General features: G+C 41.8%; 2 protein-coding genes across 4 annotated transcripts in view; one reads left to right on the top strand and one right to left on the bottom strand.

Annotated features, from left to right (window-relative positions):
- apc2 (APC regulator of WNT signaling pathway 2) overlaps nt 1-22,404 on the top strand; it is a 34,002-nt gene extending 11,598 nt beyond the window's left edge. The window contains exons 4-14 of the mRNA XM_032571487.1: nt 391-769; nt 1,713-1,812; nt 1,892-1,999; nt 2,854-2,928; nt 10,361-10,459; nt 11,033-11,444; nt 11,638-11,736; nt 11,862-12,001; nt 12,397-12,591; nt 12,721-12,935; nt 13,045-22,404. Of these exons, the coding sequence (XP_032427378.1) occupies nt 391-769; nt 1,713-1,812; nt 1,892-1,999; nt 2,854-2,928; nt 10,361-10,459; nt 11,033-11,444; nt 11,638-11,736; nt 11,862-12,001; nt 12,397-12,591; nt 12,721-12,935; nt 13,045-18,574 (7,352 nt within the window). The 3' untranslated portion in view covers nt 18,575-22,404. The remainder of the gene's footprint in view (nt 1-390; nt 770-1,712; nt 1,813-1,891; nt 2,000-2,853; nt 2,929-10,360; nt 10,460-11,032; nt 11,445-11,637; nt 11,737-11,861; nt 12,002-12,396; nt 12,592-12,720; nt 12,936-13,044) is intronic.
- On the bottom strand, nt 3,450-8,979 carry LOC116725438 (tripartite motif-containing protein 16-like). Of its 3 annotated transcripts, none has more exons than XM_032571488.1 (5): nt 7,865-8,979; nt 5,695-6,446; nt 5,409-5,523; nt 5,248-5,285; nt 3,450-4,286 (listed from the first exon to the last, which is right to left on the bottom strand). In XM_032571488.1, the coding sequence occupies exons 2-5, from the start codon at nt 6,356-6,358 to the stop codon at nt 3,727-3,729; spliced, it is 1,377 nt and encodes a 458-aa protein (XP_032427379.1). In that variant the 5' UTR covers nt 6,359-6,446; nt 7,865-8,979; the 3' UTR covers nt 3,450-3,726. The 3 variants fall into 3 exon arrangements, with proteins under 3 accessions (XP_032427379.1, XP_032427381.1, XP_032427380.1); XM_032571490.1 differs by having other exon boundaries at nt 5,695-6,442; XM_032571489.1 differs by lacking the exon at nt 7,865-8,979 and having other exon boundaries at nt 5,695-6,657.
- Nucleotides 22,405-22,455: the final 51 nt, after the last annotated feature.

The following is a 22,455-nucleotide window of genomic DNA, read 5'->3' as shown; positions in this document are numbered from 1 at the left end:
TTAAAAGTTTCAGAAGTTTTTTATTGAAAGAATTGATTTGGAAACATTTTATTTTGCCTGATTTTGTTACTTTTTGTAACTTAGGTGAATTATTGTCAATTTTGTCCTTAAAATACAAAATTTCCACGTAACTTTATGTTTTGGTCCCTCTGATGATGTCATTTTTAAATATTAAATGATTGATAATTTGATCAGTTATTCAGTACTTGAGTAGACTTTGTACCAAATACTATTTTACTTTACTTGAGTAAAGATATGTTGAAGTAGTGCTATTCTTATTGAGTAAAGTTTTTGGGAACTCTACCATCCTCTGCAATTAGCTAATGCTAAAAATAATTTCTCCAAATGGAGATAAAGGCATGGTTCCTCAGTCTTCTCCTCGTTCTTTAGAGCTCTACATGGATCTCACCAACTACTACGAACTCAAACACCAACCTCACAACCTGAGGCTTCTGGCTTCTGGTCTGGGCGGCGCGGGGATGAGGAGCGTCGCCGGCGCCGGGCCGGCTTTGAGTGGCAGCTTGGATCTAGAGGATCACTTGGCTCTGCCTTCGTCCTCCTGCTGCTCCTCCTCCTCCTCTATGGCTGCCGTGAACCGAGCCAGGAGCCCGCTCCGAGCGGCGTCTCGCCAAGGCATGGTGTCCGGCGGGGAGACCGCCATCATGCTGCCTAATCACTTCCTGGACGGAGCTCCGCCCCAGACGGCGGTGATCTGTGAAGGAGACGGGCGGCTGGGCGACCATCACTTTGAGGAGCTGTACAAAGAAAGGTCAGGAAATCAACAAAAATATATCACACTTGTTTATTTTTCTCACTAAAATCTTAAATAGAAATAACTTAATATGATGACATGTCATAATAACAAATGTTTTTGGACGACAAATTGTCTCAGAAGTTATTCAGATAAACAATAATAATCCTGTTTTGAGACCATTTTCAAGTAATATAATGGTAATGGCATAATAATAACGGAAGAACATTTAACACTGAAACAGGAAGAGATTTTAAATAACCAAAATAAATAAACAAAACAATAAAAACAACAAATAAAATGAATTATGAAATCTCTAAACAAAACTTCCTTCAAGCTTCTACTTAGCATCACAACATGTTAGCAACAAATGAAATCTGGAAAATTAAAAAATAAAAATTAAAGATGGGAGATAATAAAAATAGAGTGAGATTGAGTGATTAAATGCATAAATTTGTTGTAAATTACATAATTTTGTAGCATCTGAGGAGTTTAGACATAATATGGTTTTATGCAGTCTGGCTACGCAGTTAGCATAGCAGCCTGTTACCAGCTAGCGAGTAAAAGCGCTTAATTAGATCAAATAACAGAATTTGGAGAATATGGAGTATAAAAACAAAAACAACATCTGAGTGATTGACTATAAAATTAAAAAGTTAATGGTTATACACTAAGTAGCTAGCATGGTAATAACTTTTACTAGCTGAAACTGAAGAGACAAACTGGGATAAACTGAAAAGCTGACTGAAAAATTTACACGTACATAATCTGCGTAACTTAAAAATAAAGAACATTTTAACTAGTTAACTAGAGAACTCCATTAGTAGCAAGCATAACGTTTTTCAATAGCTAATGAAAATCAGTAAACGATATACTGTAAGCATCGTCTCAGTTCCTGTTTAAAGGTTTTATTGAATTATTACATGAAAAAGAGGCTAACAGTGGGATTTTGATCCTATAGGAACTTTTTGCTGGGAGAAATTGACCGAGAGGAGCGGGAACGCCTGGAGGTGCTCTCACATACGTGTCACAGGCTGGCACAGCTGCCGCGCATCGATGAGGTGAGAACGAAACATAACGTGGAGATCGCAGCTTCCTTACCGTCTTTAGTTAACCTCTGACCTCTGTGTGCTGCTGCAGATTTCCTTTCAGTTAGATTTAATCCGACAGAATCTGGAGGACAAAGTGCATCGGTCTCTGATGGCGGAGCGCTACTTAGCAAGCAACGAGATGGTGCACAGGACTCAGGTGAGGCCGCTGGCAGCTGCACTAATTAGAATAACAGAAAGGATTAACAGGTGTAATAAAAATGGAAATAAGGACATTTTATTTCTGCTGTCTGTGGGTTCCTTTAAGCTCTGGGTGCCTATAGATGACAGAAACGCTCCTTTCGTTGTCTTACAACCACCATCAATAGTTTGATCTTTTGTTCATTATTTCATGTTTATTTTTAAAAAATGAGGCATTATATTTGAATTGAAATTTACATGCAAATGCTTGAGATAAAAGTGACTAATTTCCATTCCTTGTCCCATTGGCAGGTTGATGTATCTGATGTTTAATAATAATAAGAAGAAAAAGCAGCTTTAGACTGCTGCACAAAAAAACTCCTCATGAAGGAGAAAAGGAGGAATTAAACTATTGTTTTCAATTAGTAGTCTATAACGGTTCAATAATTTTCACTTTAAATTGATAGGTTGAATAGAGTCAGCATAACAGCGCTAAAAATACAGTAGAGTTAGGCAAGGTAAAGCTATGCTAAGCTAAACAGGCTAATCGTGTGACTAGAAAAATTAGCTTGTGTCCTAAACCTAAACAAATCTACTACATAGTTTTAACATGATAAATATATAAAATATAAAATAAAATAGATAGTTTTACTATTCAAGTTTTGTCCTGTTACTGCTCATTGTAATCTATGACTTTAGTGCATTTAGATTAAATTGTCATTTTGGTGTGCCCCCCAGTTGTTCCCCTGCCTGGCCCCCTTGAAAAAAATAATCTAGATACGCCCCTGCAGATGACACAGTTTGTGTCAACAGTGAAAGTTGCTGGTATAAACAACATTTTTAAGCTGTTTCAATACGATTTATGTGTTGCAGATGCGAGCAGCTCGCCTGGAGCAGCTGGAAAAAGAGCTGCATGAGGCCAGAGGGGGTCAGGAGAGCCAGCTGCCGGTGAGACGGGCTGCACACACCAACACACACCAACACGAAACAGCACAGAAAGGGGTACAAAACAGAAACATAGGGGCCTTCTTTATCTGTGACGTATTATGCTTCTTTGAACAGGTTAGGATAGAACTATGGGCGATACCAAACATGCTCATTACATTTTCTGCACAAAATCCTCCTTGGATTATGAGATTGTTTGGGGACTTCTTGTCTCTTTAAATTCAAATAAGCTGCTTCTAACCAGCTGACCAAACGTGCTGGAGCTCCTCTTGGGTTGCGCAGGTGACGGGCGGAATTCTGCTGGGGTTGCTAGGTGACGGGCGGAACTCTGCTGGGGTTGCTAGGTAACAGGGCATTGGCTGCTGATTTATGAAGTTCCAGTCGGAAGGTTTTTGAAACAGGTCGTTTTACAGATGCCAGAAAACATTAACTTATCACCGTAAAGCATCTGGTGGTTTTCTAAGCGCTTGTGCTGCTTTTAGAAGCAGTAGAAACCCAGTTGGACGAACAAAAACATGGAAATGTGAAGTTTGAATAATAGGTCCCGGCTTTATAAAGATTTGCATGAGGAGGGATACCATGTAAACACGACAGAATTCATTAATTACACTTAAATATTAAATTTTTATAGAGTTCATTTAGTCTTTGTCATGAAATCTTTCTAAAGTAACACTTCCTTGGTTCATACATATTGTGTCCTTCATGAGAAGATGTCGGTTAATGCCCGCATCATTCACTCAGTCGCAGCAGAAGACTGACAGTTTGGAAATCGTCAGCAGTCCTTCAGTCGCACCGTTAGTCTCATTTCAGAAGACGTTCCCAGCACAGCTCCACCTGACACAGAGTCACCGAGCCGTCGCTGGCCCACACCCAGAACCCGGGGTACAGCGGCTCCGTGAAGGTGCAGGTGAAGGTGTGCAGGTGAACCATCGCATCCTTGGAAACGCAGAAAAACGAGAGCATCCCCTCTGGGCAGTTGAGGTAAACGCCGACCCTGTTGCTGAAGGGTTCAGGTGAGCAGGACTGGAATCTCTTGTTGTTGTGGCACGGCGTGTAGAACCCGTCTGAGCACTCCAGACTCCAGGACCGCTGGTTGTGACCCAGCAGGCAGCTCGCCGTGTCTCCATCTCTGGAGATGTTGTTGTAAGTAACGCCGATGTCGGCGCCGCCGCTCCATGATACCTCCCAGTAAGCCGGGTCCAGCAGCCCCTCTCTGCACAGAACCTGGGGGCATTGCTCGAATCGCTCCGGGTGCTCCGCACGCTGAACTGTCAGCCAGTCTCGACTTGCCTTTCGGTTGCCGTCAGCTAAGCGAAGCTCTGAGTTGGCCGTGTTGGGGTCAAAGGTCAGATAAATCGCAGCTGTTGGTAAAACAATGACAAAAACATTTGATGAGCCTCAGATGGCAGGTAAACAACATGGAGCCAGATTTTACACCAGGCCTTCTTCATTCTAACACATTTAATGTTTGGTGTGAGATACCAAGTATTTTTTAAGTGAAAATAAAAGTGTAGAGTAGTCTAAGTAAAGTCATAATTCACTTTGTGAAAGTCCAAGTGAAAACCCAAATATTTTGTAATTTTTATTATGTTAAGTGTTTACATTTATCTGACTTAATTCCCAGTTACAACTCAACTCTGCTAGAAAGTAACCTGTAAGCTTTCAGAAGGCAGATCTAACTGAGAAGGCTAACTAAAAACCTAGATATGCTAACGCTAAAGCACTACAATATGGTATTTAGTGGAAGCTAATGCTAATGCTTCATCTCTAGAAGTAAGCTGTAAGATCTGTGAAGGCAGTTGTGGGCACCGCTTACTAAAAAGTCAGTCACGCTAACGCTAAATTACTATATCAACATGGTGTTTAGTGGGAGCTAATGCTAAAGCGCTAACTTCGAATATAAACGTATAACTACTCAAAGAATTATTAACAGTTGAAATCCAAAACTTCCACACAGATGTTGAAGTTTATTCAGCTGACAGTTTATAAAACAGCCAAGTGAATTAACGCTTTAGAATTTGTCTGGAAAAACAAATTTAGAGAACTCTAAGTACTCTTTCAAAGTTAGCAATAACACTGAAGCGCTAATGTTGCTCTGGTGTTAGCAGAACTGTGCCCACCACAGTGTAAAGTTAAGCTGTGAGATCTGGAAATGAACCTGCATGTTTCTGAAACGTTACCTTTCAGTTCTGTGACATGAATCGAGTCTGAACTAAAGTCAAACTGTATGCAGATGACACTGTGAGGTCTATTAAAAGAAGGAAATAAAGAGAGAAGATTGTAAGTTTAAAAAAGAAGCATATAAAATCCATCTTAACTTACAGTTTTTCAGAGACCAGAAGTCTTCTGTTGGCTGATGACTGCAAAATAAGGGAGTTAAATCTTCAGATTACACCTGTTAAATGGGGTCTCATAAATGTTCACTGCATAGGTTTTCATTTCCATTCGGCAATAAACTAAACGTGTGAATTGCTTTAACTGACCTCAGGTTGGTTCTTAGAGGGATTAAACTGACTTCAGAGGACAGAACCTTTTCTAAAGGTTCATTTTCTTCTTTTTCTTCGTTCTCCCAGATTCTAGACAGACTTTTTTCAGGAGCTGCAAAAAAACATCGTTCCACACATTTAGCAGAAGTGCAGACAGGTTTCAGAAACAGACAGGTAGGTCACATATAGGAGGTAACTTATCTGTTAAGTGTATGATGTTTTTACAGAGATAATACAGCAGAGTTGATGATTTTATGTTTTGCTGATAGATTCAGAGCCATACCTGCTGTTGATGCAAACAGCTTCTCACTTTGTGGTTTTGGAGTCTTTGTCTTCTCGGGTCTCTTCTCTGAACCACAACCAGTCATCTGACTGACCCTGGTTTTATCCAGACAGTTTATCGGGTCGTTAGATTTCTGTGTGTTTTCAGTTTCCTTGTTTTGTTTTGTTGGATTTATTTCTAAGTCTGCTTTGCTCTTTTTAGCCTGATTTGTTTGAGCCGTCTTCAGGAGAGGGTTCTCCCTCCTGAACAGACTCTTTGGCGTTTCATCTGGTCTCTCTCCTCTTGAGGCTTTTGTCCTGGGGTTGTTCCTGGAATCTTCCTTCTTTTCCACGTTCTTGTTCTCTCGATCTCTCGAAGGACCAAACCTGAAAACGTTGGAGAGTTCCTCTTTCAGGAGTGTCAGAGGGCCGCTACTCTTCTCCGCTGATTGGCTCGGTTTGGGATCCGAGTCTTTGTCCTTGAACATTTTCTTCATTTCCTCTTTAATCTGGTTGAAGTCCTCTTTGATGAGAGTCAGAGGATTGAACGCTGGTTTTGCTGTTTGAGTCGTTTTAGGGAAATCCTTTCCCTGCTCATCTTTACCTTTCGGCTCCTTTGGCCCGATGTCGTCATCCTCCCGTGTTTCAGGCCGCTTCACTGCTGGCGGTTCTTTAGGAACACTCATTTTCCTCAGTGTGCTTCAGTGCTTTAATATTCTGATTTTCAACGTGTTCCGATGTGCCTTGAAATCTGAATTCAGCATGGAGACCTATCTAACAGAAAATATGTGGAAATAGTGATTAACAGTGATTGTAAGTTGAAAGATACTATTTTACTGCGTTGAATATTTCAGTAATTAAGTTAAAGCAGCCTGATACACAATGCAAAAACGGAAAATCTTACCAAGTATTTCTGGTTTAGTTTCTAGTCCAAATATCTTAGTACACTTGAAATAAGACAAAACTGACTTACAGGTACATTTTGAGCAGGAAATAGGAGCTTGTTTTAAGTTAATAACTTCTTAATATTGATTAAAAAAAAAAAAAAAAAGAGTACTTGTCCCATTGGCAGATTATTTAATAAATACATTTTTCCATGTTATGAGTGAAATAATCTGCTGGTGAAACTAGAACTTTTTCATCAATATTAAGGGATTATTTACTTAAAACAAGCGCCTGTTTCTTGCTGAAAATGTACTTTTAAGTTTTGATTATTTATAAAAAATCATTAGCTTTGGATCGGCTAGTCACCTTCTAACTTCCTCTGCTATCCATTAGCACAGGTAGGCTAGCATTAGCATCGGCTAGGCTAGCTTTGAATGGCCACTCACGACTCGTACATTTTTCGTTAAAGAAAAATTTCTCAGGAAAAATGGTTGACATGCGATATCTGTAGGTGACTTTAGATGAATTCATGTTAAAAATAGAAACTTCTCCAACTTATTTAATTATACAATGTGACATAAATGAATATTTATTGTTTTCAATAGTATAATTTAATTATCACTATTACTTCATTTTATATTTTGTTTACAATCTTATTGTTTTATAATTTTTCTTGTTCGTTTAATATTTTTATATGTATATGTTTTTAATGTATTTATATTAGTATGATTTGTTTTTGACAGTTTACTGTAATCCAATGAGTCATGAATCATAAACATAATGTGGAGTTGATGTTGCCCTCCATCTTTAATTAGCGCTTCTTTAAAAATGTCAACACTTAAGACTCTTCAAACATGGACTAAATTGTTTATTGTCTATTTAGTAGGGAAATATAAAATAGTTTTTGCTTATAATTGAGAAAAATGCTAAGAATGTTGTTGCTCCTGGAGTTCTTTCAAATTGAATGAGTTTGGACACCACTGCTGTAAATACTTTATCAGAAATAACCAAACAGATCAAGTATTTGCCAGGATTTGAGGCCATTTCATAAAAAGTAAGTCTATTTTTTAAATCACCTTGTACTGTATAAAGTCTAAAACATGTTGCTGATCATATCACAGTGTGACGTAACTTTAATAACCCATTCTACCAGCATAGCACCATGAAACTAAAAAAAACCCATGACATAATGAAACTGGGAAGCTGGCAGCAGAAGGTGTGTTCAGGGTTTTCCGTAAACCTCTGATCGTGTTCAGGCTTGTTCAGAGTTCAATTTCATCTACAGTAGGAGATCATCAGATACTCACCGCTGCCTCAGTCGCATTTTTTCCTCATCCTTCATTTAAAAACCAAACAACAACAGATCCGGCCTCAGAAAGGAACCAGCGTCTCCTTCAGAAACTTTCTGTCACTCAGCTCATCCCGCTGCCGTCCGACCTGTTTGACTCCATATTTAATTCACCGGAGGACGTGATTGGCTACAGGAAGCAGCAGTTCTGGTTTCTGCTTTGAAAAGAAGGAAAATCCAACATATGTTTGGGTCAGGGCCGGGCTTAACTCCTGAAGGGCCCCGGGCAGTTTCAGTAGGACGGTCCCTTTGGGTCCCAAATCATACGGAGAAATCTGATCAGTTTCAGTAAGAAAACAATAACTCCAGTCAGTTACTTTTTACATTTTTACATGTGAAACATGTTTCTATAGAAGCAGATATGCAACATTTCCTGATTTTCAGCATGGTTTTAGTTCCACATTCTTGATGAAAATTATTAACGTCTGAACTTGCTCTAATGTCCAAGACATTAGATTGGAGATTGGAGACTGGAACTAATTAGAACTGTTTTTTTTTAAACTGTTGTTAATTAGAAACTTTATTTGTTTCCTTTTTTACAGTTAAAATGATGCAACCTGTGTTGCATCCAATTTAATCTCTTTCTGCTCCCAGATTTCTTAATAATTTTTTGTAGATATTAAAAATCCCAGAGGTCTATGCCTTTACAGCAGCATGCAGCAAGCCAATAAAAGTAAAGATGCATTGCTAAAAAATAATATTCATATGGAGGATGGTTGCTGTCAAAATGGGCAATTAAAAGTCTGTTTATTTGATTTTCTGATGGTTTAAAAGGAGTGGCCCAAACAGAACTGCTTACAGAAATATATTCTGCTTGGTCAAAATAGTTAAGAATGATAGCAACAGATCCGCTTTCTCCATTACATTTTAAAATTGAAAGATCTCTTCATTTATTTACAAGTCTAGTATTAAAGGGGCAATATTATGAGTTTTCCAGGCACAGAGTGCCATTTTATAGCAAATAAAGTAACTGTCACCTTCAATTATTATCAAAATGCTCTAGCAAATATGACTTAAAGAAATTTAACTTCCCAATTAAACGCCTTGAAATTGGGCCTCTGTCTCTTTAAAAATACCTGCTCTTTCTGAAGCTCCACCTCCAGGAAGTCATCACAACATGGCTTCTCTATTAAGCCAGTTAAATGTTAAACGTTTTTACATTTAACGTTTAAAAGTTAAACGTTTTTACGCTGGTAAAAACGTTTAACTACATTTAACAACTGGTAAAAACGTTTTTACCAGCGTTGCTCTGAGCAGCAGCTCCTATAATGAGCTCAGCAGCCCCACCAGGTGTTTGCTAATTTCTGCTGACTAGTCTGAAGGAGCTGAGTGGGGGAGGAGCTGCGATTTGAAGGCGGAGCTAGGTCCACCCAGGTGTCTTGCACCTGGGTGGACTCATTCATTCATTCATTCATTTGAAGTGCTACATTCATGAATGAGTCAAAGCAACACTCCAGGTTTGTTTTTGATGAAGGAATAGCATTATAACATGATGGAAAGATAAAAGAAGTCGATTTTACATGATACTGCCCCTTTAAGACCGAGGCTGTGGACCAGCGATCGGCGTTCTGCCTGGTTTCGCTTCCAAAACGTAACGCTAAATTTCAGCATGAAGAAAATTTCAGTTTATCTCCGTCTTCTGTCACAGACAGACGGACAGACAGATGGAGCCGGTCGGGGCAGCAGCTCCGCTCGTCGGCCTCCATTTTGTCGGCTCCTCGCCGCTTCCTGCTGCTGCAGCTCGTATTCTAATGGGGCCCGTTTGGATCGGAGCCACGGCGGATTCAACGCCAAACATCCACGTTTCCTTTGTTAAACAGGAGGAGAACACACAAACAGCTCTGCTCTTTGTTCATCTGCAGCTCTCGCTTTACACACGCTTCACAGCCGGAGGCGTTGCCATGGTGACGGGATGCAGAGAAGACGGGGTGAAGGCTTTGATATAAATCTCTTGAGGATGTCAGGCTGTGCATCCAAATGAAGTTGTGTTTTATTCCCATCTGGAGCTGCTCTTTGGTCCTGAAGAAATGCGGTTTTTTGGCACACGGGTCTAAATGTCTGGATGTGAATCAGATTCACACAAAGATCTTAAAAATCTGCACCAGGATTAGCATGCAGGTGGTAAATCAAACATTTTACAACATGTTTCTGTTCTCTTACAAACCCAGACACAAATATGTAGAAACTAGGTATTTTCAGGCCACATTAATCTGCAGATTTGAGCTATCAGATTTATAAAAACACACAACTCAAACTGGAATTAGTGTATTTACCTATTTTGAGTTTGTTTGTTTTTTGCATCAGTACCTTTCTTTTAATAAAGTCCTGCAGTCTGTGGAGCCGCAGCAGCGACAGTTTCAATAAAACCTCTAAACCTCTTACAAGCAGAACTGTGACAGCAGTGAAACTGGGTCAGAGATTGTCTCACGCTTTCTTCTTCCCTTTTCATGTGCAGCTGTCTGGAGCTGAGAAGCCCCCTGCTGGGGAACCAGAGAACAGCGGCTCTTCATCCGCTGCAGCCGCAGGAGCTGAAGCTGCAGACGGAGGCAGCAAGGTAACAACTCCTCATATTTCAGTCAGAAATACTGAACATATACACACAACAAAGGTTCTCATCAATTCATATTACCTCAACATTTAACCAGACACACAAATCTCTTTAGAGTAAAATGTTTTAATGGCTTTGTTGATTAATAGAAAATATCTTTAAAATCTACTGTTTTTGCTAGCTTTCCATCATGTTACATTGTTATTCCATCATCAGAAACATGCATGGAGTGTTGCTTTGATTCTTTCATGCATGTTTGAGAAATCCTTTAATCTCCATGGCAACCACAAATCTAATTTTATTTTATTTAACCTTTATTTTACCAGAATAAAATGTGATATAGACTAAAAGGCTCTTTTTCAAGGTAGTACTGGTCAAGAAGCAGCAACAAACTCAACAGTTGTTTAGTTAATCAAACTCTGTTTGTCTAGAGAGTCCGGTTCGTTTCGGGAGTTGTGAATGCGTAATCGAACTCTGATGCAGACCAAAAAAGCGAACTCTGTAACGCACCTGATTACAGTCACCAGCCCGTTTCTCTGTGCATCTCCAGTTTTAACTTTGTTTACGTTTCCTCCTCAGGTGGAGATGGTGTTCTGGCTGCTCTCCATGCTGGCGAACAGGGACAAGGACGAGATGTCCCGGACTCTCCTGGCCCTGTCCAGCTCTCAGGACAGCTGCATCGCCATGAGGAAATCCGGCTGTGTCCCCTTGCTGGTTCAGATCTTGCATGAAGTTCCCAGTGGAGTTCCTGATGGAGTTCCCGGGGAGACGACAGGCGGCGCCGCCTCAACCGGCTGCAGCCGAGACACCAAATCCAGAGCGAGCGCCGCCCTGCACAACATCATCTTCTCACAGCAGGACGAAGGCCAGGCCCACCGGGAGATGAAGGTCCTGCACATGCTGGAGCAGATCCGGACCTACTGCGACAGCGGCTGGGACTGGCTCGAGAGTCATGTCATGACGCCTTCACCTGGAGGCACCAAAACGTCTGGTGAGCCTAAAATACACACAAGAACCACAAGTTAATGGAATTCAGATGCTCCAGTGAGACTAGTAGGACTTGATACAGAAAATACTCCAATCAGGGTGTCTGATTAGAGCACACTCCCTTTTTATGTATTTGATCCCACAAAGTTTTGATTTGGTTTAAGCTTACCTCCTTTAACTTTTTCTGTGATGTGCAGATATTCCTGAACCTGTGGACCCTCAGATCTGTCAGGCCATGTGTGCCATCATGAAGATGTCCTTTGAAGAAGAGTACAGACGCGCCATGAATGAATTAGGTTTGTGCCTTATTTTCTCATTCTTAGCATCTGGGAGAGAATAGAGGACTTATTCTAGCACTAAGCTAGCTTGATAGTTTAAGTTGTTGTGAGTTTTGGGTTCAGAGTGTGTTGTTCTTCCCCAGGTTGTCTTCAGGTGGTGGCAGATCTCATCCACCTTGAGCAGGAAATGTATGGCATGCAGAACGACCCCATCAACATGGCTCTGCGCCGCTACGCTGGGATGGGCCTCACCAACCTCACCTTTGGTGACGTCGTCAATAAGGTACGGTCAAACAGTGGAGGCAGGATCCAATAAATCCTAGACTAAATGGGTCTGAAGGGTTTCTAACCCAACAGGACACAGGTCATCCATTTTATCTGTAAGAAAACAGACCTGGAGAGAATTTGACTTTAGTTTAAATGTGGAAAAATGGAGTCCAGAGAAATATTTGTCTCTCAAGACTTTATTCCCTATCTCTATCCACTGAGTCTGATTTCAGTAAGCAAACTCATGGTAAAATATTTATATTTGGGAGTGCTAATTTGAGTAAAGTAAAGAATTTGGCCATGAGAACTGTGTACAAACCTTAAAAGTTTAAGCAGTACAGTAGTGTTTAGCATATCAGAAGCATTAGCTTGTCTGTTACTCATGTCTGCACCCTCATTGTCCTCCTGCAGGCCACCCTGTGTTCGAGGAAGAGCTGCCTCCAGGCTCTGGTGGCCCAGCTGTCCTCAGACAGCGAGGAGCTTCATCAGGTGGTCTCCAGCGTCATGAGGAACCTGTCCTGGAGGGCCGACATCAGCACCAAGAGAGTTCTGAGAGACATCAGCTGTGTGTCTGCACTCATGACTTGTGCCCTGCAGGCAACCAAGGTACAGAAAACTAAACTGGTGAAATACAGGTATTGAAATGGAAACTTAATCTGCAGAAAATGGAGCCAAGGGTTTAACATTTACTGAAGATTCCTGCTCTTGTGTTGAGAAAAATATGCTTCTCTACAGGAGTCAACTCTGAAGAGTGTCCTCAGTGCTTTGTGGAACCTGTCAGCCCACAACATTGATAACAAAGTGGCGATCTGTTCAGTCGACGGATCCCTGGGTTTCCTGGTCAGCACACTGACATACCGCTGTCAGACCAACTCGCTCGCCATCATCGAAAGTGGAGGGGGAATTCTCCGAAATGTGTCAAGTCTGATCGCCACGCGAGAGGACTACAGGTGGGTGAAGTTCTGTATTCTGATACAGTAAAACACATTTTATGCTATATTTCCCTTCATTATCCATACAAATATAAGCTGAAGTATGTCTGTTTTTCTTCCTGTGCAGACAAATCCTGCGGGATCACAACTGTCTCCAGACTCTTCTGGCGCACCTGCGCTCTCACAGCTTGACCATAGTGAGCAATGCCTGCGGGACTCTCTGGAACCTTTCAGCCAGGAGTCCCAAAGACCAGGAGCTGCTGTGGGATCTTGGGGCGGTTAGCATGCTGCGCAACCTCATCCACTCTAAGCACAAGATGATCGCCATGGGCAGCGCTGCAGCTTTGAGGAACCTCCTCACCAATCGACCTTTGAAATACAAAGACACTGCGGTGCTATCCCCTGGCTCTTGTGTGCCCTCCCTCTATATGAGGAAACAGAAAGCTTTTGAGGCTGAGCTGAATGCCAAACACCTCGCTGAGACCTTTGATACACTTGAGAAACAGAGTTCCAAGCATTTGAGCTTCAACAAACCTCTTAGGCACATTGAGAGTCTGGCGAAGGATTATGCCTCTGATTCTGGTTGCTTTGATGATGATGAAGCCCCCAATAACTCCAACAGTTTGGACACTGGTAGCTTCTCTATGCTGCCAATGTATCTCACCAACTCCAACTTTGTGCAAAATCAGCCCCATAGGAGAGATAATGAACCTGAGAGAGATACAGACTTGCCTCAGATGGTTGAGAAGAAACATGCTCCTCCTGATGACGTAGTCTCTGCTGCAGCAGAGAAACTAGCAAAGAAGATTACCAACACGGTGGCAAAAATTGACAGACTAGTGGATGACATCACCATGCACACATCCTCTGAGGACAGTTTTAGCCTCAGCTCTGAGGACCACCTGGCAGACTGGCCTTATGGACAGGATGAGCTTAACGAAGCCAGAGCAAATTCATGCTCCCCCTGCCGTCTGTCTGATGTGAGCAGCTTAGCCTACAGAGAACGCCTCAGCAGAGCCCACGCCCTTCTACGCCTCAAAACCGCCCACACAAGTGTGTCAACAGACAGCCTGAACAGTGGCAGCACCAGTGACGGATACTGCGGTAGCAAAGACCAGGTGGGACTTGTTCCAAAGGCTCAAGCAATCCAACAACAACGACCCAACCAACTTGACCTCAAAGTGGCTCATCAGGAACATCTCAATGTAGGACAGAGCGTTCTGAATCAGACTAACCAGCAGGATATTCCAGAGAGAGATTCTGTGGATAATAAAGTTATGGACAATGTGGAGCTCGGCAACACAGACATCGACAAGAACCAAGAACAACCAGTACAAACACCTGTCAGTGTGTCCACTAAAATATCCTCTGATGTAAGCATGACATCGATTAAACTTTCTCCTAGTTATCAACAGGTCCCACTCATCCAGAGTGTGGCAAAATTTGGAGTCGCAAAGACGGCCATCAATGTTCAGGCCGCCCAAGCGATGAGGAGGCAAGCATGGGTACCCACTGTACTGACTGGTGGAAGTATTACAAAATTTGCTCCAATGAATTCCACCAGAAGTCCAACCATGGGAACGATGGAAACAGTCCAGAAATATTCGGTGGAAAACACTCCAATCTGCTTCTCACGATGCAGTTCACTGTCCTCACTCTCTTCTGGTGACGGCGGGCTAGATGGACAAAGTGAGAATGAGCTGGAGAGTGACTCGTCTTTAGAAATAATTGAGGTGGATGATGGCGAAGAAGTGAAGAAAGAGCAAGAAGATGAAACTTTAGAAGATCTGAGCGACAGTCAGCTGCTGATGACAGACTCAAAAACCCTCCCCATCAAAGAGAAAGATCCCATTGAGATATCTCGTACTCCCAAAAAGGAAAAGGTGTTCCTTAGGGGTGCTTCACCTGCTATAAATGAAGACAGATCTCCATCAAGCTCTTCTGAGAACTATATCCATGATACACCCCTTGTTCTAAGCCGCTGTAGCTCTGTCAGTTCACTGGGCAGTTTTGAGTCTCCTTCTATTGCCAGTTCAATCCAAAGTGATCCATGCAGTGAGATGATTGATGGAACAATAAGCCCCAGTGATCTTCCAGACAGCCCAGGACAAACTATGCCTCCTAGTCGCAGTAAAACCCCCTGCTGTGTCGAGTCAAATGTACCAGAGACACAGACCACAGGGATGCCAGGACAGTGGGAAAACAGCCTGCGGAAGTTCATAGAGATCACAGATTCCAAGGAGAGGTTTAACCTTCCCGACCTGGAAACCATGATATATTTTACGGTTGAGAAACCCACAGAAAATTTCTCTTGTGCTTCCAGCTTAAGTGCTTTGCCTCTGCACGAGCACTACATCCAGAAAGATGTGGAGTTGAAATTAACCCCACTACTCCAGCAAAATGATGAGAATCTCCCATACCCTGATGAAGATGAGGAAGGATTTGACAACGGGGAACGATACAGCGAGGGCAACTCAGAAGAAGACATAGAAATTCTCAAAGAATGCATCAACTCAGCGATGCCATCAAAGTTTAGAAAAGTAAGATCATCCCTGGTGACTGCCATTCCCTCCAACGTACTCAACTCCCAGATCCGAAAACCAATACAACTACAATTTAACATGCTTCCAAATGGCAAAACCCAAATTTGTCCGAGAAGGAGAAATATATACCCACAAAAAGACTTGAAGTTGGACGATTCTTCCTTCACCGACTCTGCAGAGGGAACACCTATTAACTTCTCTAGTACAACATCTTTAAGTGATGAAACTCTTCAGTATCCCCTAAAGAACAGGGGGGCTAAAGACTGCACAGCTAAAGGCCTGAGCAAACAGGAAGTGATGGACAATGATGCAAAGAGGATTGAAGACTTGCGGATATTTTCACACTTCCACAAACCACACGGGGCAACCTACCCACCGGAAATCCAAATGAGCCGAACCACCAAACATGTCATTCCCACTCAGAAGTTGCTGATGCAGAGCAAAGAGGTAGCTGACCGAGTAGCCAGCCTAAAAAATCGGGAGCGATCTCCAAATCAACAGAGGAGGCAACAAGGTCAAGGCTCCTACAGGAAGTTTGACCTGCCAGTTATAAAACAAAACAAAGAAATCAATGTCAACTCCAGAACACAAAAAGAAAACAAAATGTTTCGACAAATGACACATTCTTCAGAGGATAGTATCGATTTCTATGGTGACAACAATGAAGAAGTAATCAAACGAACAAGCAGAAAACAGATGAAGGAGGCAGCTAGAAGCACTCTCTCCCGAAGCATGACAAACATAGGCAGGATAGATAACTCCCAAGGAAAGCCCAGAGGTTTTCTGAGATTAAAACAAAATCTTTTACGGGATGAATCCCTGGCATGTTACTCACTCAGCTCCTCCGTCAGTTCACTCAGTGATGCCGAATTTGAGGAACATAAAGCAAAAGCACAGCAAATGTGGTACAAAAACAGACACAATAAAACCCTCAATATGGCACAGCAAACAAAGGCTGTTACTTTGCACTGTCAGTATGAAGAACAAAGCTCACCGAGCTCAGTGAGCATGGACTCAGAGGATGACCTCCTCCAGAAGTGCATAACATCGGCCATGCCCAAGCAGAGGCGAAAAATGGCTGCCAGGAAGAAAAAAACAGAAAATACTCATAAACACAAGGACTCTGACAGATGGGACATGGATGAAGAAATGGATAGTGATGATACGGGATGGGATAACGATTCAGACCTCAACAGTGTTGAGTGGAGAGCCATACAGGAAGGAGCTAACTGTGTTGTCACTGGACTGCAAGCCTCAAAATCTCAAGAGCCATCATCCGAAGAGACGGAGTCAATTCTGTCTTTCATGTCCACATCTAGCTTTACACCTAAAGAAAAGAAATTTGCAAAAGAGAAAAAGGCTAATAAACCTTTAGACTTTGCACAACGCAAGCCAGTTCCCAACTTACCGGTTGTGTTTAGAGGCAGGACAGTGATCTATACACCACAGCAAGCGACGGCTCCATCTCAAAGACCTCCGCCCAGAAAAATGCCAAGCAAGACAGATGCTCCAAAGAATCCAAACCTTGCCCAACACAGGTCAAAGAGCCTTCACAGACTCGGCCAGCCCCAGGACATGGAGCTGTCTCTTCCAAAAAGGAGCTCTACTCCACCTCCAAGGATACCAAAAAGCTCATCCTCTGGATCATCACAGAGCTCCACACCATCCAAGCAGTCACAGAAGAAAACAGTGTCCCCAACTCAGACAGGTAAACCAATCCAGAAAAAGACTACCTCGTCAAGTAGTAGCTCACCAGCCAGTAGCCCTCCTGAAAGAAAAGGACGTTCTCCTGTTCTTAATAAAAATGAGAAATCTCCCCCACCAAAAACTCAGAAGTCACCTGTCCGAATACCTTTTATGCAGAATTCAACCCGGCAGCCCCGACCTTTGTCACCACTGGTAACTAATCAAACTTCACCCAAACAGATTAACGGGAAAAGAGTGTCACCAGCCAACCGATTTGATATGGTTAGGATGACGTCTGTCCATTCGAGCAGTGGTGAATCCGATCGAAATGGATTTCTGAGGCAGCTGACTTTTATTAAGGAATCAAGGACACCATTTAGACGTGATGGCTCTCCTCACAATACACCAAGATCACAAAATGGATCCCCTCGAAGGGCAGCTCCTGGAGCTACAGCTGTCTTTCTGTGCTCTTCACGCTGCCAGGAGCTAAAGGTAGCAGTGCAAGCCCCAAAAAGGGTGCAGGTAAAAGATCCTGGAAAAGTTCAGCAAGTCCAAAAGCCAGCCCCTGGTCTTCAAAAGCAGACCACAACTTTGTCAAGAGCAACATCTAGCGAAAGAGATCTATCTGGAAGACGGCCAGCCCGCAGAACTAGTTCGGAAAGTCCTTGCAGGGTAGCCCAGCGAAGTGCTACTGGCAGAATCTCTGGGGTCAGGCACCAACAAGAACAAGATACCTTTAAGCGCCATGCTTCATCACCAAGCATAAATATATTGAGTCGTGTTACCAGCCGTTCTTCGCTACGTTCATCATCCTCTGATTCAAGTGGAAGAGCAAAAAGCGAGGATGACACGAAGAAGAAAGGACAGAGATTCACATCACGGCGTAATACTGGAGTTACTTGGAGGAGAATCAGGGATGAAGATGTACCTCAGATATTGAAAAGCACGCTGCCCGCCAATGCGTTACCACTGGTGCCTTCTCCTGATGGGGAAAAACCAAAACTACCTGCTCTACCAGGAAAACTGCCAACAGTTGTACTTGCATCTCGCAAGACAACGGACGCCACAGTCCAGACAGAAGATTTATCCAATGACAAGACTAACTCAAGTACTTCTCCAGCAGCTGAAACAGCTCCAGTGATCTCTGAGGAAGAGGCCAGACTGGCTCTCCTTAGAAAATTTACTGCTGCCTCTGGGAGTAACCATCAGGATGCAGATTCAGATGGCTCACTAAAGAGCCTCAGCACTACTGGAACATCAGACAGCCATGTTGGCGGAGCTGTCACTTTCCGCCAGGGATCCTGGAGCAAGGCTGCCAGAGTCACTCCATTTAATTACATCCCCAGCCCCATGGCTTGCTGCCTGGAAGACCCGCAAAGCCAGACAGCGACAATGACTGAAAAGGCTGGGGGGAAAATTGAGCTGTAGGGTATTTGGTGGATTCCAAACAGCATGAATGACTGCAGACTTAAGCTCAGCATCCTATATGGACACAAGTGTGCTAGTCCTATACCTCGATTATTGACCCTTTCTCCTATCCCATTCATTCCCTTCAAATTTTTCTCTCTTTCTGAACAACTGATCAGATCTTCCATTTGTCGTTGCTAAAGAGTTGGATGTATGCATGGAGACAGAGGGGCCCTATTTGACCACCAAAAACTTGTTGTGATGCCCTTCAGAGAACATCTATCCAGGATATCGCATCTTTTTATACTTTTTTGTATTTGTAGATTAATCATTGCCTGGTAGAAATGTAGTCAAAGCATAAAAGACAATGAACTGTATTCCAGCACATAAGTCACAAACTGTTTCTTGGAAACAATCGAATTGAACAACATTATGCAACATTTTCAAGAAACTGCTCAGCTGGACTTTTGGCTAAGAAGGTTCAAATTGTGGTGGACTGGAGATGACTACAGATTCTCATCACATACACAAACAAACACACAATGACTTGTAAAGTCCTTTTTACTCACTATAAATCAGAGCTTTGGATCCTTGCTTTACCACTTGACAACAAAGATGCTTCAAGACCATTAGACTTATGGAAGTCATTTGTGATGAGACATTTCTTCAAATAATGTATCACTACTTTTATTTGTATGCAAGCTGTACACAGGTGGATATTACAATGCTATTCTTGTCTTATGAATTTGTGGAATCAACCTTGTATGGAGGCGACTTAACATTGCCATGGTTTTTAGAAACAATTAAACATTATAAAAGGAGGCGTAGTGCATTGTGACAGGTTCAGATGTGATTTAAGGACAATTACAACTTCTGTTTTGGAGGTATAGCAAAATTTGTTTAAAAAATAGCTTTTGCCCTAATATTTTAGAATAGGTTCTCGCCTTATAAATACAAAGAGTTGGTTTCACAGTATTGGCATACATTGATCTTAGGTCTTTGTATTGCACAATAGCTGTATTTACCAGTCATTTCAAAGTCACATTGTTGCTGGGATCAATAATTAACCTTGAAACTCCAAAATCTAAATTCTGATTTCAATAGTATGATGTAGAGTAGCCAATGCACATCTTTTTATTTCTGCTTAGATTGGACTTCGATGATGACCATTTTAATTCAAAGTAGTTTCCTACCACAAATGTTCCCAATGCTGCAACAGTAGTATCGATTTCTGTCGCATTCTACAATTCTGTTTCTGAATTAGTATTGTACATAACACATCAGGTATACAGAAACCCTCTGGTGAGTGTTAACCGCTGACAGCATGCTCATATATTCACTGTGTACACACAGATGTAGACATTGTTGGTACTGAATAATGCTATGATGTAATTCAAAAGGAAGGATTTTTCAGTCCAATGCCATCTGTGTTTTTGTGACGCAAAAATGTGTAACAATGCAAACTGTGAATTGATGAACAACGCAGCCACATGCATCTGTTAATGCATTGAGATGTTTGATTTTGCTGATAGTCAGGTACTGTTTGCTATTGAGTGAGTCAAGAATATGTTATCAGTGGTGGTTTGGATTTTAGCACAGGAGAAGGTACAAAGTTAAGACTGCACAATAAGCAGAAACTTCTTAGGTTGGACAATATCAGACATTTAATTTGGTTTTTTTTTTAGTCACCAGCCTCTGAAGTCAAGTGACTACCCCCTCTTGAAATACTGCGTTCTGGAAACTCACCTAACACAAATGAAGTTGTGTTTGTATATCAAATAACCATTGTGCATATACTCTGCTGCGCTCTTTCCCTTGTGCCTGTTCTCCATCTCACTCTGCAGTGCACCATTGCAGAAGCTTAAGTACGCTACTTCAGGTTTCTCCAACACTAGTCCCCAAGAGCTGCTGTCCTGCAGATTTTAGATGCAAGCCTGCTCAAACACACCTGGATGAAATGAAAGGCTCACTACCAGGCCTTTTCCAAACTTGATGTCATATTGAAGAGAGATAATTCAATTATTTGAATCCCTTGTGTTGCACCAGGGATTCATCCAAAATCTCCCAAAGGACTAGAGTTGGAGACCTCTGAGCTAGCATATTTAGGCTAATGACTCATTGGACTATACGTTCCCTAGGATGGACATTGCTATAAATAGGTTTTCAGTTAGCATAGCAATGATATTAGCTAGCATATTTAGGCTAATGACTCACTTACTACATAATCCCAAGACTAAGCATTGCCATAGACAGGCTTATGGCTTAAAGCAACACTAATAACTGTTTGGGCTCACATTCAACAGTATTACACCTTCCACAGGCTAAAAAACATTTCCATCAATATTAGCATATTAATACTACAGCTAGCAAAGGATTCACTGGCTGACACTCTCCGTAGCCTTGAAGTTGTCATGATCAGAATGCTAAGGCTAATGAAACAGTGAAGTACACACTCCTACATTCTTTGTGTTGTGTGTGGGTAAAATTCGAAGCGAAAGTGCGAAATAATGTGACTGAAGTAATCGTTGGTGTTTATGCAGACATGATTAGCGTTGTTTCTAAAAAGTTTCCATCGTCTAACCTATGCATTTTTGTCTTTCCAAAACGCTGTTACCATGTCAACAAAAAGCCAAAATGTAACAAAGTATTTGCGTTTTACTGTCCTGATGTTGTTGTGTAAAGCGGTCGTCAGACTCACATCAACTTGCATCACAATTAGCTGCCAATTTGTATTCTGAGGCTGAAACCTACAAAATCTTCCACAGTTTAGGACACATAAGCTACAAGTACAACATATAACCACTGCTGACTTTGTTATGGTCTAACTTTGTACCCACTGCAGGTCTTTTGGTGGTCTTCACAGGAGTTCTTTTCTGCAACTCTGTACATGTTAATATCTGCTTAAATGTGTTGCTGTAAAAGTAGCGATAGGTGGTGAAGATTATAAAGACAATGAATATTCTCTGTAGTTGTACTTTTCCTCTTTCATGTGTGCTTGAAGAGGTCGATGGAGTTAATCTACATTAAGGGGCTGTTATAATAAAACCACCATGTCGTACTTCTGTAGCATTAATTAAAAAGGCTGTGTAACCTCCTACTTTTATCCCCAACAGACTTTTAAAGACCTACAGGTTTTGTTATTCTTAAATCCTCTCTTATCAGTGTCAAGAGTCAGCGTTTCAAGAAGCAAAATTGTAGAAAGAAGAAGTAAGAATGTCTGGATTACAATTATTATTCTAACACATCACAGGCAAAACAGCGCACACAAGTCTAGTTCTGTATAAGAATAATTTGGTGTGAAATCTGCTGCCTGCCCTTCATTTGCAGGTTTATATACTAAATATCTTCTGCAGATTGGAAAGGCATGAAACCCAAGACATTCAGTTGTTTTGGCATATGTATTAAACAATTATCCAATAGTAAGATTGGTTGTCATAGCAATTTTAGGAACACATATCTGGCTTTTGCTCTTGCTTAATTTCAGACCAACAGAAAAATCCTCAAAATCTGAAATAATTTCCAAGCAACCAAAATTCCCGTAGCTGTAGACTTCAGAATTATATTTGTCAGCTGCAGCTAAGCAGCTAGCATTGAAAAGACAATAAAGGCTGGAGAATCAACTCTGTTTGGGTTCTTCTGACCTTTTCTTCACCAACACCAACGGCCGTCTCGTTCAAAAGAGACGGCCGTTGGTCTAAGACCAGTTCGTAGCTGAGCTGCATTAAACTTTCTCAGTCTTCACCTGAACTGGGTCTCAGAAGCTTCACAGTGCCATGATAAACATGCAAAATAACAGAAGCGTGTTGTTATAAATGTCTTCATTCCAATAAAAAGTGATGTGATTCCTTAAACTGCTGCATTGTCTTTATTTTAAAAGTGTCAACGTGACACTACTGGCTTTC

The sequence above is a fragment of the Xiphophorus hellerii genome, chromosome 9, assembly GCF_003331165.1.
Source record: "Xiphophorus hellerii strain 12219 chromosome 9, Xiphophorus_hellerii-4.1, whole genome shotgun sequence".
Taxonomy (NCBI): domain Eukaryota; kingdom Metazoa; phylum Chordata; class Actinopteri; order Cyprinodontiformes; family Poeciliidae; genus Xiphophorus; species Xiphophorus hellerii.
This window is presented reverse-complemented; position numbering and strand designations above follow the sequence as displayed.